Source organism: Tenebrio molitor, chromosome 3 (assembly GCF_963966145.1).
Source record: "Tenebrio molitor chromosome 3, icTenMoli1.1, whole genome shotgun sequence".
NCBI lineage: Eukaryota > Metazoa > Arthropoda > Insecta > Coleoptera > Tenebrionidae > Tenebrio > Tenebrio molitor.
The window spans coordinates 20,452,388-20,470,480 of NC_091048.1; the positions used below are offsets into that span (position 1 = coordinate 20,452,388).

Genomic DNA, 18,093 nt, shown 5'->3' on the forward strand with positions numbered 1-18,093 from the left:
ATGATGTGCAATATTTTGTAGGTCTTTTAAATAATAAGTATTAATAGTCAAAAAGTAATTTTACTACTTAAAAATATGTTGTAGTTTCAAAAGTTATGAATAGTTATATGAACATTAATACAATGAACTAACTTATCATAGAAAGCAACATTTATATTTACGTATACTTCTCTTGGACACTACTAACTAAAAAATTACGTATTTTGATGGGATTTTCTTAACTCTAGTTTTAAATTAGTGGTCAAGCAAGCCACGGTTTGCTCTTTACAAACCCAGGTCATCTTGTAACAAATTCTTCAGATACAACCACATTTTGATTATTCTGTCATTTGTTGTGATAAACGACGAACGGAAGTTTTCAATTTATTTTATTTCTTCTCCACTTCCTGTTTGAATAAATATTTGGCAGCTGATGAAGCTACGCCATACCTTAACGAAAACAAAAGCAAGCACCAGCTCATTTGACCACAATTTTTTTAACACGTTATTTTATTAGTAAGTATGTATTATCATCAAATCAGTGCTAATACTTATTGTTAATCAGTTACAAAATTTTACTTTAAAAGTAAAATCTATTCAAAATACATCTTTTTGTTCCACAAATCTGCAATATTTACGACACCATATCTCTTACTATTAAGTGAGCCAGTTTATATTGCTCCTGTAAAACAACGTAGTCATGACAGTGAAACTTGTTGTGCTAAATTCTCACCAAGTCGGACACCATATTTGCTCGAACATTTCTCAACTTTACGGTAAATCCGTACAAGTCAATTTTATCCGTGACTGGAAGTGCTCTTAGTACAGCATCACATAATACAATGGTTCCACATCGACCTGCTCCGTTTCTGCAAAATATTTTTTGTATAAATTATACATTAATGAATTTGTTCGGAAAAACTACTTGCTATGAACTACAACTGGGGCTACATGATGAGGGATTTTCAGTAAATGGTTCATAAATTCCTTACATGTACGCGATGTTAGACTTAGATCATTATCTATTTCCCATAAGTTATAATGCAGCTGATCTATCTAAAAATTAGTAAGTACATATAAATATTAGTCAATTTTATACTGATTAATAACGAATTTTCATTTCAACTAGAAATGCATCTCCATAAATACGTTTTAACATTCAATTTATTAAGGCGTTTGGAAAATAATTGAAATAACATATAAAATAATTTGATATTTTATGTCTTACTAATATCGTGTGTTCATTTAAATTTCTCCTCAAAGGTGGCGTTGAAGAGTCGATTGTGAACGCACCACTCGGCAGTCTGCTCAGTAAAAACACAAATAACGCAAAAAGTGGGGTTAGATTTAAATAACTGCTTCGAGAAATTTTAATGCACACCCGATGTATTATGTGATGTTAAGAACTTCGATAAACGGACATAATATTGCATATTATGCCCTATGGCATTAAGAATAATTGCTAACAGTAACAGTAGCAGTAACACTAAGGTTTCCTCCAGTTAAATTTAACGATCTGGTACTAGATGTGGAAGGCTCTCCGGTGAGAAATTTCACTACTTTGTTTTTCTTCCTGTCTTCCAAGTACCCCTCTGCAACGCCCGAACTCCTTCAATTTGCAATATTCTTCTTCGTATGCTCCTTTGGCTTCTGCGTCAACAGATTTTCTGTTGCTCTCGCAGCTGTTTTTAGAATTTCTTCAGGAATTTTACTAGTTTCCTTCTAATCGCTCATTTTTGCAGACACTTTTCGTTTTAAACAAAAATTGCTTTTGTTTGTTCATAGTTTAAGAACTTTACTAAATACCAAATTCATAAACTACTTTGTAATAACGACAAACTGTAACGGTTTCATCAATAATAATTATTTCCAGGATGCAAAACTACTAGTAAGACAAAATATTGTACGTTATGTAAGTACCAGGGACATTTTTTATTTGTTTTGTAGCCTTCCCCTTTCACCACTCTTGGCCTCTCAGGTACCTTGCGGTCGGCTAATTGTTTTTTGCCTTCTCCCCTCTTTTTTTCCTTAGATGGTGCGGCGGGGCTCCGGGGTACTTTCCCCGGCCACCAACGCCCACCCTCTCCTCTCCTTTCTCCTTTCTGGACGACACAATACGCACACAACACGACATCCATGGGTGGCCCATCCGGCCGGGATTTGAACCCTGCCGACCTCGCGGTGGTGGTCGGAAGAGTGTCACTGCTCTTCCTTCCACCACCCTACCGTCAGCCCCTGAAAGACATACACACACATCCATGGCCCGGCGGAGGTTCCTTCCTTGGAAAAAATCCTCCCCCTTCGGTGAGATTCGCACTCACTAGCGCCGGGACCGCGACCTCGGAGCACTGTCTCCGACAGCCATGCGGCCACCGAGCACACTACAGAGTGATCAACAAGAATCCAAATCAGAGCAAGCGTTGCAAATTATCGGTCACGTCGTAGCAAAATCATATGCACATAAGCGGTCAAAACATGGGCGTAAACAATTTATGGTCTCAAACGCTACTTAATAAAAAATGATACTTTATGAATTTTAGACGTTGGTATTATAATTGTGCATTTTATTATTATTATAAGATAAGGGAAACAATTTATAAGATTAACAAGAGCAACATTTTACATTTGTAAGAGTAAGTAAATTATCATCTTTATTGCCAAACGCGACGCTACTGGTACGGAGATGCTTCTTTGAAATGTCACATTTCAAAATTCAAGGTTGTTGTTGTTGACAATTTAAGTGATTTAGCCTAGCAAACAAATCTTCGATTTCGGCAAAGTTTACAGACGTTTATTGAAGTTGTAAGCAATAATTATCCCAGAATAAGTTGCAAAATGGGTTTTACCATTAAAGAGAAGGCATTTTTATTAGATTATTTTCGAAAGAGGGTGAAACAAGAAAATGAAGACTGGCCTTACTTTGTACCCCCTTACACCGAAGAATTTTAAGCCAGATGTCCGAACCTGATGGTATTGGTTATCAACAAGTTTATCAATGTCTTAAAATTATAGTGCCTAATTTTAGCAAATCATAACCCATCATTAAGAAGAAGTCAGGTCAGTCCTTAGTTCAAATTTTAGAAATGGTGCAAAATGTTCAACAAATTATCAAGGAACATCCCTCAACTTCCATAAGGCGTTTAAGACAACAAGTTAAATTGTGTTATGGCACTTATCAGAAATTTTTTAAGAAGGATATTAATTTGTTTCCCTTTGTGTGTTGCAAGAAATAAAACCCACACATTACCCTAAACAAATTGACAGCTTCATAAGGGTTTTTGAAATTATGAGAGGCGAGTTTGATTTTGTCTGGACCACAATGGAGAACATTCTGAGCAGTTTTTGTGAAAACTTATTTTTTGACCTTGGAGTAATTTAAATGTTTTAAACACTGCTAGAAAAGATACGAGTAAGTTCTCAATTACCCAAAAATTAGAGAATAATAACTTTTACACTTTTCTTACAGAAAACAACAAAACAAAGAATTGTGAAAAATAATTATTTTAAAAATTTTGTAACTCAAGATTGTGCCTTATGAAGGAATTTTGTGTAACTGTGTGTTTTTTCCTTAATCAATAATAAATAATAATTAATTATAACTTGCTTTTAAATCTATTATTCATGAATTCCAAAAAATTTATAAAGGCAATTAATGATAGATTTTTGAGAGGTAGGCAACCAACAAAACGAGTGTCCACAGCAAGTAAATAAAAGCGGCTGATCCATGATAGAAATACGTTTCGATAAAACAAAAGATGAGGTAGCACTCTTGATTTGGTTTCTTGTTGATCACTCTGTACTAGTAAGACATAAAATATTGTACATTATGTACCACGGACATTACTTGATATCTATACCCTCGGGTGACTTCAAAAGTGTGACTTAAAAAGTTATAAACTGATCGCCCTCGGAAGACATGAACATCCTCATAATGCCTTTGGTCCATAAATAACAATTAGGCACGACTTTCCAAGATATTTTAATATGTGCAAAATCCACCTGTCTACTTTTTCCGTTGCGTTGCACCTGTAGTCTTCGATGGATATAAAACTTATTATTGCAAATTTCTTTCAGACTAACTCGTATGTCATCAAAGTAGACAAGATCGCCTTTTAATTTGGGCCAGTAATAAACAAATTTTTCATTGGGACTTGTAATCATAACGATATGATTCACTTTTTCTTGCCAAATCATGTGCCAAAAATCGGCAGTTGTGTTCTCTAAAGGATTTTGAGTCACAATATATTCTTTTTCGTTGTCGGAAATCTGGAATTGTGGAGGGGAGAAAACATTCTTTCCGTTTAATACAACTTACCTGAACATAACTTGCATTAATGTAATCTGTAGACCTATGTTCTTTCTTATTGTTTAGTTTCACACGATTCACGTCATCTAAAAATCGCAAAATTTTATACAGGTGTCCCCAAAAAAAAAGACGAGTCCATAGCTCCCTTATTTATCGGAGGATTTTAATTATCTATACACCAAATCAAATGGTTGTTAGTAGGCTACAAAACGGCTTAATAAATTCACGTATAGCTCCAAGGGTTTCAAGACTAAACTGTCAAAACATTTTTTTTCAAATAGGATTACATACTTTTTTTTAGTAATTCTGATTGAGATTTTAATTCTGAAAACAACAATGTATCCCAAGTATAACTTCACATAAAAAAAATAACACTAACTTCTGAAACAAATGACGAGCACCAAGCGAAAAGCTATCAAAATGCATTACGTTACAATGTAATAACCAAATTAAGGTAGCTGGAAAAACAAATGACAAATAATAACATGTGGAATTGCGCAGATATGCCGCCAATGTTTAGCGCAAAACATAGAACATAGACGATAGTAGCGTTGTTTTTAATTTTTTTTTTTTTTATTTTTGGTATTTAAGTGTCTATTTGTGATACACTGTTGTTTTCAGAATAAAAATCTCTATCAGAATTACTAAAAACAATATGTAATCCCATTTGAAAAAAAATATTTTGACAGTTGACCTTTGAAGTCCATGGGGCTATACTTGAATTTATTAGGCCATTTTGTAGCCTATTAACAACCATTTAATTTGGTGTACAGATAATTAAAATCTTCCGATAAATAACGGAGTTATGGACTCGTCTTCTTTTTTGGGGACACCTGTATACAGACAAAATAGTTTAAACTTACATGGAAGAATGCTCTGGTCTTGATTTTTGGGGATATTCTTTTTTTTCAGACTTTCCTTGTTGTCCTTGAGATAACCAGTAGGAATATTCTGAAATTTAGTGGCGGTAGAAATAGTGCATATCAGCCAAATTTAAATACTCGTCGTACATACCGAAAACTGAATATCGAGATGTGTGCAAGAGGGTTCGAATGCCAATATAACATATTTCAAGTAATCTTTCCGGCAAATTTTTTTCCATCCATCATTATAAATAATTTGGTAATTATTTTGATCTTCCACAAAATTTAACGGAGTTATTTCTTGCATGTTATCAATTTTGTTACATAGAATCTCTACGATTTTATAATTAATTAGCTAATGATAGTGTTATGTAGACAATATTATACCTTTACTTTTGAATTTGAATTTTCTTTTCCTTATTACAAAAATAGTACAGTACGTTATTAGAAATGCAATCAAAACTACCGGAAGAACTGTAAACAAATACAAATAATTATTAGAAGACATTGTAGAAGGAGCACGATATTTGTTCTTGTAGTCTGCTAGACTTGGAATTATTTTTATTTTTTCGTTGAGAGCAGTTTCACAAGTATAACTTCGGGTGTCATTGGCAATGTGTAAGCGTAAGTATCTCTTATTCTTTTTACAACTTAGATTTGAAGATAAATATGTAACATCGCCGATAGCCCAAAATGTTTCTTCTACGAGCATGCCATAATCTACCTTACTCGTCGTTGTTGAAATATTGAAACATGTATCAAAATTTTCCAATGGAAATTGTTCTTTCTTCCATTCTCCGGTTCCCTAAAACACCTCTTTAATAATGACTATGCCATATAATAGATTTAGATTTACCGAAAACTTTTTGTTGATGGTACCTCGGTTTGAGTTTAGCTGAATTGTAATATTACAACCACGACACATTGTCAAATGCATAGAAAAACATCCTTCTGGTACCAATGTACAGTTTTTTGTATTTGTGTAGATCGTCTCTGTTTTACTTTCATTTGTGTACAGGTATGTATCTGTAATTAATAAATTAAATTTCAACTTTCTGATTGTAAGTTTTTTTTAGATAATTTCTTCATAGGTTAGTCATTGCTACAATTATCTGTAGGCACTAACAATAAATACATATTACTGAAAAACAATCCAAGACATGTTGATAGTTTTTTTTATTAGACTCTCTCAATTAGAATATTTTTGTTAATCAGTAATTAATTACATTTATTACCTGGGACAAATGATTGTTTGCAATAAGAAAAATTTTTTATCTAAATTTTATTTTTGTTAAAAAAAAATGTTACTTACAGTCGTGCAACTTCAAGATATGTTGTTTAGTGATTTCTTCATAGAACTCTGTTACATTCAGGTTAATAATTGTATCATTATAATTGGTATCATTATAATTATAAATTTTCGAATCCTTTACCTTGAGATGGTACCACTACAAAATCATCAATTTGTGTAAACAAAGTAGAGAAAATTAAATAATAGTATATTATTATACTAGTTTTATAAGGCGCTTGATTGTGATACGTGTTGGTTCGGGCACGACGAACGCCACTGCCACGCCAGTGCGTCTTTTTTTTATTACCCTAACAACGCTTATACTACCGAGATTTTAAAATGTAATTTTTTTTTCTGCAACCGTCAAAAAAACGTGACATTTTTGCATCGTTGTCGAGTTGCAACGTATGTCATTTTTTGATAGATCAAAAATAGTTGTCAAAAAGTTTCCTTGGATGCTTTAATATTTTTTTCTCCCTACCGGTTAGAAATGTAGGCTGTGGATACCTCATTTGAGGTGAGAAAATTCAACTTTCTCGCTAAGGTAAGAAAGTTAATCATGAAATGTTTATGGTAAAACTGTACCAAAATACAAATGTCAAATTAAAAATATGAATGATATAGGAACACGTGTTTCGTATTTTTTATAGCTATATTTTTTATTGAAACAAAAAAACCGGGCGGTTAAAAAAATAAAATGTTGTCCATTGAACTTAAATCAAAATTTCATCGTTTGCTAAATGCCCTTGGCCGTTATATTCGGAAATATAAAATCTCAAACCATTGATTGATCGAACTCTACTTGCTGCGAAGTGCGACGTACAATTGAAAACTGGCTGCCTCAATAAAATTGCAATTTTTTCGAATGTTTGTTTTTGATACTTATTTATTGTCATCGCAAATGCAGCTATAATTGGAAATTGACTTCTTTGAAAATTAAATGGTAAAATAGTACCTGAATATGTTAAATTTATACGTGGAATAAAAATTCTCTTATTGCGTTCGGTTCCAGTTAAAACTTCGCAATCAATAGCATTGCGATGCATAAACTTGATGCGTATTCTTGTTCCATAGTCTAGATTCCTTTGTATTTAAGTTTCTGATCAGTAAAACGTGCAACTTTCAATACTAACTTATGTGGTGGCAAACCACTAATAGTCAAAGAATTTTGTATTTCATTCCGAAGAGTTTTTTTTTAATGAATAATCTAAATAAACTCTCTCTTGGAGTGGATTTCACTGCGGGGGGATTAAATCAATTACAAATCATCCACTTCGCATTCGATTCAAATTCACTCCGCATTCGCTCCAAATTCACTCCGCATTTACTCCGCTAATTTTTTACAGTGTATGAACGTATACAATGAATGTTTTGATATTTGTAACACACAGGTGTCCCCGAAAAAGAAGATGAGTTCATAACTCCTTTATTTATCGGAGGATTTTAATTATTTATACACCAAATTAAATGGCTCTAGATAGGCTACAAAAAGCACTAATAGATTCACATATAGGTCCAAGGGCTTCAGGGCTAAACTGTCAAAATATTTTTTTTTTTCAAATGCGAGCACATAATTTTTTTAACAGTTCTGATAGAGATTTTTATTCTAAAAAGAACAGTGTATCACAAGTGTACACTTACCTACCCAAAATACCGTATGTTTCAAAAAATTTCTGGTCAAGTAGGTTCTGAAAAACAAAAGCATTAAAAACGTATGGCTTAGCTTCTCAAATAATAATTGAACTGTCAAAAACGTCATTAATCGCCATAATAATTTTGTTCGCAAAATTTTATCTATGAAAATGGTTTTCACTCCTGAACAACAGATATTCATGATTGAACCTTATTTTCGCAATGGTCACACACTTCACACATTTCGTGAAAGTGGCAGTGTTCAGCGGAAGTAGTGGACGTAAAGTTTGTACTGAGGAAAATATTGAGACTGTCCAACTCTACGTCAAATGGAAGACGAACCCCAATTATCTACAGCACGGGAGACTCTTCGTTATGTGTGGCAATTTTTTCATGATAGGTTGATCCATCGAGATCTCTGACCTGCACTTTCAATGTGCATCGAAGCTCAAGGCTATCATTTTCAACACTTGCTCTAGAGTAATTTAAAACACATTATTGTTGATTGTTGTTTATTTATTTATTATTACATTACTTGTTTACACAATTTGCGCGGATTTATTTGTTTTTGTTGATCTGGATTCATAACCTAACTTTAACCTGTTACACGAAGGTCGAAGACCGTTCCTGGTGGCAATATTAAATGTTCAGCCAACGCAAATTCTCGTAGAATCGTAAGAAAATAACCGTTCTCAAGCTTTTCCTGAAATTGTCATTTTATGACAGTTCGTTCAAACAATTATTGTGATAAACACATTTACGCCTGAATTATTCAAGTTACGCCATACGTTTTTAATGCTTTTGTTTTTCAGAACCTACTTGACCAGAAATTTTTTGAAACATACGGTACAAAAAAAAGTTAAAAAATGCTACTATCGTCGATGCTTAAACTGCGCTCTGTACGTGCAATCCCAATAGTTATTTACGAACCAAGTGCGGGAAGACGATGTTCCCGCATGAGCGCATTTTTTAAAGCACGAGCGACGAAGGAGTGAGTGCCTTTAATTAATGCACGAATGAACGGAAGATGTCTTCACGCAAGTGGTTCGTATAATATTTTTTGTGCGAAAATTAAATTAAAATTTTTTGTTTTAATACATTAAACATAAACGAACATAAAACCAAGTAGGCAGTGATCTTTGGTTATTGAAAACAATTGCTTCACTTGATATTTCAATTTTTGCAATAATTTGTGAATTTTGTAGGAACAATTTTCAACGATTATAAATCTTTCCGTAATTTTTTAATGGAGGAAAATCCAGGGAAGTTGTATTTTATGAACTAAATTTTATTATTATCAAGACAGATTTTTTTTTAATGCCTCAAAGGCCCAGTGTTTCTTGCAATTTTTACATTCGAGTCGACCGGGAAGCACTCGTTTCGGAGCGAGCGTTGGATGTTGGAAGCGTTGCTTTCAAGGCTATGAGTACAAAAATGTTATTACATATTTGTCATTTGCTTTTCCAACTGACATAATTTGGTTAATTTATTACATTGTAACGCAATGAATTTTGATAGCTTCTCGCTTGGTGCTCGTCATTTGTTTCAAAATGTAGTGTTATTTTTTTTTCCTATATGAGATTACACATGTCATACATTGTTGTTTTCAGAATAAAAATCTCTATCAGAATTACTAAAAAAAAAGTATGTGTCCGTATTTGAAAAAAATATTTTGACAGTTTAACCTTGAAGCACATTGGGTTTTACGTGAACCATTTGATTTGGTGTATAGATAATTAAAATCCTCCAATAAATAAGAGAGCTATGGATTTGTCTGTTTTTTTGGGGACGCCCTGTATATTATACATAAATTTTATCTTTCTGCACTCCTCCACATAAACTTTAACTATGCCAAATCTCACACTCCTCCGTGTGCGCAATTTGCTTAAAAAAAAAGGGGTACAAAAGGGGTAATAATTGAATATTATGTCATAATAAATTATTTCTGACAATTACAAAAGTCATTAAAAACGCTTAATGTTTACTTCTTGAGAATATTTTGATATGCTTGTCTTATATGGACAGTGTGATGAGAGTGCCACAGTTGCTGCTCAGGAGTACGCAGTTCGTTTTCCCAATAGGGAACATCCTAGCACAAATACTATAACCTGAAAAATACTATAATCTAAAAACGTCCGTCATTGCACAAACAATGCGGATACGCAACAATGCATATGCATCATTTGAAATGCATCCATAGTTACAAATAAAGCAGCAAAACTAATTTATAGGTAACTTAATATCAACAACAGGATTGGTCAGTTTAAATTGCTTCTTTCCTAATCACTATTTAAGATATATTTTTTTGAACATTTTTCCTATTATTCCCAGAAGATAATGAATTCACAGTATTATTTTGGTCCGCCAGTTCTGATAGACCCTGTATATTCCAAAATTTTTAGATAATAACATTATTAATGAAAATCTGCTCCCGATGGGTTGCGAATGTTAATAACCCACGGTGCTAATGGCAACGTGGGTTATAACAACAGACTAGTTATAGCCCAGTTTACTTAATTAAGACTAACTATAGTTCATTTTTAATGCTGTAGAAAAAGTCAGGCAACCCAATATACAGTCATCAATGCTGCCTAGATACCTTAAATTCATTTATAATTGATATGGATCCACGATGCCGCAAAATATTCTGGTTGTCAAAATCTCCGTCATTCTGACAAGGTTTTGACATTCGATAAAAAAATTTAATTGAAATGAGAAAACGTGTTTAATAATGTGTTTAATCTGGAATTCATTAATAAAAAAGCAGTAAGCTAGTAAATAGAAACAATAATTAACGATAACTCAGACATATTATGGATTTAAAAAATCAACTCTCGATCTTCGAATTCTTCTGGTTAATCCGAATCGTCATCAGACTCTCCAAGGTGTATAATCAGTGGTTCCACGGTCACTTCAATACGCACGTCCAATTCCCACATCTGCTCTTCTTTAGTTTAACTGAATCCCCAACCTCAAGTTCCGCATGTTCATCATCATCATAGACATGTTTGTAAATGTTCAAACTCATGTTTTTTCGAATGCGGATAAGGGCGACTTACTTTTTCGTTGAACATAATTTGTTCTGTGCAGCCCATCGATGATCAAGTATAAAAACCCTTGACCAAACTAGCCTTTAAATTAATACCTATAGTCGTTTTCAACGACATCCGTGCTGTCATTGTCATTTTTAATATGTTGGTGCAGATTGTACATACAAATTCATAACCAGGATTCAGAGTATAAGCAAATCCTAGTTAAAAAAATGTCAAACAAGAAATTCAGGTTGTGGTAAAAGAAAATTGCTATTTCGTCAAACATCAACAACAAATAATAAAACTCAGTCTTTAACATGGTGTAAAACATGGTTAAACCAGGTCATTCTCGGAATCCAAATCAGACTACGTTTTCTTTGATTTGTTTGAAATTATAGAAAATAATTTGAATTTGTCAATTTGCCGCGTCAAGCCAAATTGCCAAATTAAAAAATTCAAAATTACTAAACTGAAGCAGCAAGTAATGCCAACATACTGTCATAGTGACAGCATGGATGTCACTGAAAACGACTATAATTGACAGTGACACGAATTGACATTAATGCATTTATTGTGGCATATGGCATCATGGATTGAAGTAATTTACAAAATTGAAATAGGAATCTAGTGAACTATTGAAAGTGTATATTTGGTTGCCTGACTTTTTCTACAGCATTAAAAAATGAACTATAGTAAAACACGATATTACACTGTGCCCATTTTATCGGTTCCCGCCTTAAAACTACAAAATAGGCAACACAATTTACTTTTCGGAGATTGCTATGTTTAAAAAAAATGTTTTTGAAAATTTTCAAAAGGTTTCATTGAATATTACCGTCATGGATGACATCAGTAATCAAATACTTCAAAAATTTGGAAATAGAGGAACTCTATAGTTTAAACCACGACCTTCTAAATAGTCGAGACGCAAACGCTTGGCTCTCTCCGGCCTGTTCGTTTGAGCAAAATACCAATATGCACTTGTAAGCCGTTTGGCGCTAGCGAACGGGCGATTTGAGTTCGGAACCACGCGGTTTGAAACTTGACTTTCTGTCTTTGTGCTGTCACCAGCTGTTACTTTGTCGGGTAAAGACATGATTACTACATTTTAATCGAAATTTTCGATTATACTAAGGACAACGTAACATTTTATCTGCCCCGCCCATTTCATTTTCATTGGTCCTGATCGAGGGTCTCTCTCATTTTCTAACAAATTTTCTACAAAATTTAGCATCGTGTCAAACAAGCTTAAAACAGTAATTGTGGACTTGACAGCAAAATTCTAACCTTAACTTTTTTACGTGGCAAATGTGATGAAAAGTTGTACAGATTGAATCTGGCTTTGATTCTGTTTGGTCAATTTTAGTGGGCGGAGCAGATAAAAAGTTATAACGGCAATACTATAGTTAAGTATATTAATTGCATAGATAATCGTTCCTAATTGTATTCTTAAATTTAATTATTTCACGGAATTCAGTACTTGTTAATACCCACAACATTGGAAGTAGACGAAGGAAAAGAAGATGAAGATTTAAGCAAGCAAAGAACTGTTTGCGGAGACAGAGAATGTTTCAATCGGGATCGGTACATTACCAGCACTGTTGGAAAGGCTTGCCGACAACATTATGTTAGTGAAGAATACCTAATTTTAAAATACATTTTAAATTATATATGCTAGTCTATTACTGATTAAAAGATTTTTGAAATCCCTACCTGGGCAAATATTTAAACTTTCAAGCCAGCGATTCCGTAGAATATTGTCTGAAGGCAATTCATTGAATATTTTTGTCTTTTCATAATCTTTACACGTCTCGAAACATCATTTTACATGTCATCTTTTTGATATTTAACGTTTCGCGCCAATTTCGGCGCCTGCAAAGTAGCGCCAAACGGCAAACGCCGAAAACTGGCAAATCAACAGGCCGGAGAGAGCCAAGAGTCTCGACTATTTAGAAGGTCGTGGTTTAAACTATCGTATGATCGAAAAGTCTTTGGATCGCGATAGCAATGAAATATAAAAACCATCTATTATCCGTTCACGATTGTTTCAAATTCGGACTGTCTATGAAAATCTGACATTTTAGTTGGTAATATTGTGATCTGGCATAATAAATCTATTTTTTTGTTCGACACTGTCAGAATTTGAAAATTTTCTCCTATGTGAACGGATTTTGACAAATGTCACAACTTGTCAAAACGAAACGTCAAGCTAATTTTAAAGGTTTTAAGCGATTTGTAGCCTTTAAGGGGCTCGTAGAACAAAAAAACGTTGTATTCAACTCGTTCGTGTGTAAATTGGGCCTTTTTGGCACGCGTGGCCCTTTAAAACGCTCGTTTCACTCGCGTTTTAAAATGGCCCACGCGTGCCAAAAAAGGCCCAATTTACACACAAACTCGTCAAATAAACTACTATTAGGTTATAATTGAATTACACTGAATCAATTAGGGAATTGACAACAAGACGAATATTTAATAACGAAACGTCATATGACAGGACCTGACGCCAATCTAAAAAAAAAATATCATGGCCTCCTGCGTGTTTAAAATAATCGTGAACGGCATATACAGGGCAAGTCACATAAGGTTTATTTCTGAATTTATTTTGTACGCAACCAAGAATACTAATTACGCTGACCACTTGATTCCATTTATAATGTGATTTTATTTAGTAATCCATGTAGGTATGTAATTTGGCTAAAAATGTCAAAATGACAGTTGATGAATTTAATTTTTGATTTCATTAATCAGAACAGGAAAACGTCATTGTGACATTTTTAGCCAAATTACATACCTACGTTGATTATTAAATTAAATCACATTATAAATGGTATCAAGTAGTCAACGTCATTAGTATTTTTGGTTGCGTACAAAATAAATTCGGAAATAACCCTTATGTGACTTGCCCTGTATAGAATTATTTACTTCTACTGTACGTAGTTTTTATTGTAGCACTTCAAAGTAGGGCTAATGCTAATCTCTCACGGAACTCATTTACCATTTTCACCACAATTTCCACTACTGTAGTATGATTTAATAATAAAAATTTAATGTTCTCTGAAACATTTTGAATTATAACCTGCTAACTTGAAAGTTGTCAAGTAAATGTCAAAAATAATTGAAATAAATAATTTCATAGATAGCTCGTTAATTCCACGGCGACCCTGATCCAAAGACTTTTTGATCATACGATATTAAGTTATGCGTTATGTCACTTTGTGGCATATTAAATGTTTAATGTTTCAAAAATTAATAATTGCCACCAAGATATCCGTGCAATGTATTATGTGTTGCCTATGCTAAACCGTAAGGCGGGAAGAGATAAAATGGGCACCCTGTACTATTGAATATTGAATAAATAACTATTTTTTACTTTGGTCGCATTAATTTGATAAAAGCCCAAGAAGATATATATTTCTGCCAAACCAGGATACTGAGTGCAGTTGAGGTATTAGTATAGGTCAGTCAGTACAGGTAGAGAACATTTCTTGACCGCAGTTCGATTATTGGCTATAGGTAATGGGTTTTGTGCGCAGTTCAGTTGTCTCGTCTCTAAAAGAACATATTTAAAAAGTCCTCTGGAATTGTGTGGTTCTATAATTTTATTAGCGTCAGTTGTGATTTCTACGTCTTAGTTGTTTTGCTTGTGCTTTTCTTCAGTTTTCCTGTAGGTATTCCAATTATTTTTCAACTTACAACAGTCTATTCAAAACCTATCATTAATGATACATAACCTCTGTTTTTCTATTTGGTACCACAATATGCTACCGAGCGACAAAAATTAAATATTGGGTGATTCAGAATGATTGTGGATGAATATGGCAACTATGTACGAAAATTTGTGTGGCAACTGTGTGGGTGGGATAGAGTCGAGCGTAGAGTTGACATTTGAATGCCGTTTCATATGCGTGCATTTGATTTTTTTATACCATTGCACATTGACTTGACAATTTTCAAAACTGAGCGACTATGAACTGTCAAAGAAATGTTAACTCTATCCTACCCACACAGTTGCCACATACATTTTCGTGCATAGTTGTCATACTTATCCACAATCATTTTGAATCACCCATTATATTCGAATTTCAGAGCCATAGGACTCTTGATATACAGTGTGGAAATTACTTATGGAATAAATTCAGTAATATCGAGACTAATGACATTTATAGAAAACGCTGAAACCGCTCAATTTTTATTTCTCATAGTGCCTATTTTAAGTTGCTTCACTTGTTCATGACGTCATCCATTTTTGAGTTATGACGTCTTTATCAATTTTTTTAAATGGGAACCCCCCCTTTTTTCTTCTGTTTCTGATAGACCTTCCTACTACTTAAACGATGAATGAGAAAAATTGGTACCTTACATAACAATTTTTTTGAGAAAATGACAAATTTTACTTCAATATGAAATCCTCGATGAAACCCATACCTACTTTAGTCCAGTCAATAGAGACATAAAAATGGCTCCACCTTGCAAAAAGTACAAAAAAGTTTATACTTGGCAGGTATCTTCTATTAGGCATATTATTAATATTGCCGAGTTTGCGACCTTGGGGGGTTGCCGCTCGCCCCGCCATACTGGAGAATAAGGGTGGAAAATCACATTTCTGCGATTATTTCATTATCCGTGCGAGATACGTCTATCTAAGAAAATGTAGAGCGTACAATTCTCTACATTTTTTGTTCTTTATGTTTTTTTGTCAGATTAATAGTTTCGTAGTTACAGCCTGTAGAAATCGAGAATTTCTATTATTTTTGTACTTTATATTCTTTTCCACACCACCACAGAGGTAGAGCAATAGCGTGCGTTTTTGTTTTACGTAGTGTCCCCGGTGGGCATAGTCCACGATGCAGTAGAAGTTTGCTGTTTTACTCTTTTTGATCTCTTTGTAACGTAGACGGATCCAAATGATCTGGATCGATCGGTATAGATGAGCTGAATTCATCAGAGTTTATGAATTCGGGAATTCCTCTTGAGAATTTGTCTCTTGTTCCTCAGGGTCATCGTCATCATCATCAGGATCATTTGGCGTTTACCTGTTTCATTAGTATACACGTTGGAGTCCGATATGCCCGTAGACGGACAAACAATAAATGCTCGATTTCTACAGGCTGTAACTACGAAACTATTGATCTGACAAAAAAACATAAAGAACAAAAAATGTAGACAATTGCATGCTCTATATTTTCTATCATAACTTAGATAGAGGTATTTCGCACGGATAATGAAATAATCGCAAAAATGTGATTTTGCACCCCTATTCTCCAGTATGGCGGGGCGAGCGGCAACCCCCCAAGGTCGCAAACTCAACAATATTAATAAGATGCCTGATAGAAGATACCTGCCAAGTATAAACTTTTCTGTACCTTTTGCAAGGTAAAACTCCCTATTGATTGGACTACTTATACCACTGACGGATTACTACAACCTTTGCACACGATAAATTTATATTGACATAAAATAAATAAGTTAATCAACAAATTCAATATCTTTAATAAAAAATTGAACACATTTAAAACAAATATTTTCCTTATTTCCTTATAAATTTCTGGGAGGGCGCCGCCCCAGAGCCCCCCCTCACGAGCCGCCACTGCTTTCGAATCACGAGATATAATATAACTAGTTTCAATTTGGTTGTAGGTCGTAAAATTTTATGGTACTTTAAGTTAAAGATCTTGCGGGGCTTATAAATCCTAGTTTACCACTAGCAGGTAATATTTAAGCAGGGTTGTATTGTACATTTGGTATATTTGCATTGTACGGCAAACGGCACGCGCCGCTTTCCAACCTTTTCAAACCCAACCATTGTGTCCGTTAATCGCTCATAATATCCAATAAAATTTTACGACCTACAACCAAATTGAAATTACAATACAGTCTTTTTTTTTAATTTCGCCCTGGGTCGGAATCGAACCCGCGACCCTCGCGACCCTCGCGACCTCGCGTCCCTGAGCCGAAGCATTGTCTAAGTAGGCCGAAGCTATGCTACGTCAACTAGATGTTAAGCACGATGCTAAATTTTGTAGAAAATTTGTTACAAAATGAGAGAGACCCTCGATCAGGACCAAATCAGGATCATAGTCTGTCTTTGTCATTTTTACAGAATTTTCTGTGAAATTTAGTATCGTGTCACACTAGCTTTAGAAACTTTTATTTATGCCATTCAACAAACTCCCGACATTTTTGACATTTCTAGTTTCATAAAATTATATCCTAATTAGTAATAATCTTTTGAAATTTGAATTGGTAATAGGATGATTAGGTCCTATGTACAGCCAATTCAAATATTTGCTGTTAAGTACTTATGAAATAAACTAAAAAATTTACACATAAAGCAAATGTCACGGGAGTTTTCTGAATAAGTTATAATAAATAACCCCGTAGAAAACGCTGTTTTCGGTATAAAACTATTTCTAAGCTAATTGTAAAACAGAGGTGGGCATACTTGTTTGGACTTGAATGTTGAGAAATCTGATGAGTTCGTTATTCGTACACTTATAAAAAACAATTTGCTTTCGTTTAAAGTGCTAGTCAAATTTTTTCGAGGAGTGTTGTGATTGTCTGGAAAAGTTTCCCATCGCTCATCCACTACATGTAAATGAGGCTTATTACGAACAGAATTAACTGATCTCCACGTACTGTTATTTAAATTGAGTTGTTCTGTGCTATTGTCCAAATAAGATGACTTTTGTCCTATAAAATCAACGATAAAAAATTATTTCGAATGTATAAATGTAATTAAATTTACCAATGTACTCGCTGTCTTTATGGGCACGATCATTGTAAATAAACATACCTAAACTGTCGTCCTCGGCCACACAATAAAAATTTTTTTCACAAAATATTAGTTTAAACAAAATTAACACAACCAAAATCCCATAATAGGCAGTAAGCATTTCAAAAATAGGTTTTATAAATCACTTAGCATTTATCACACTAACTTTCCAGTGTAATCTGACTTGTATATCCAGGTTAGATTAAATGTTGCTAAAT

General features: G+C 33.8%; 1 protein-coding gene across 3 annotated transcripts; it reads right to left on the minus strand.

Annotated features, from left to right (window-relative positions):
• Positions 1-44: 44 nt before the first annotated feature.
• Positions 45-18,072, minus strand: LOC138125576 (receptor-type tyrosine-protein phosphatase C-like). Of its 3 annotated transcripts, none has more exons than XM_069040974.1 (12): positions 17,897-18,072; positions 17,546-17,793; positions 6,461-6,596; positions 6,005-6,174; positions 5,536-5,953; positions 5,300-5,481; positions 5,149-5,236; positions 4,295-4,371; positions 3,979-4,245; positions 905-1,035; positions 713-848; positions 45-661 (listed from the first exon to the last, which is right to left on the minus strand). In XM_069040974.1, the coding sequence occupies exons 1-12, from the start codon at positions 17,994-17,996 to the stop codon at positions 614-616; spliced, it is 2,001 nt and encodes a 666-aa protein (XP_068897075.1). In that variant the 5' UTR covers positions 17,997-18,072; the 3' UTR covers positions 45-613. The 3 variants fall into 3 exon arrangements, with proteins under 3 accessions (XP_068897075.1, XP_068897074.1, XP_068897076.1); XM_069040973.1 differs by having other exon boundaries at positions 17,849-18,070; XM_069040975.1 differs by lacking the exon at positions 3,979-4,245 and having other exon boundaries at positions 17,849-18,072.
• Between the last annotated feature and the right edge of the window lie 21 nt (positions 18,073-18,093).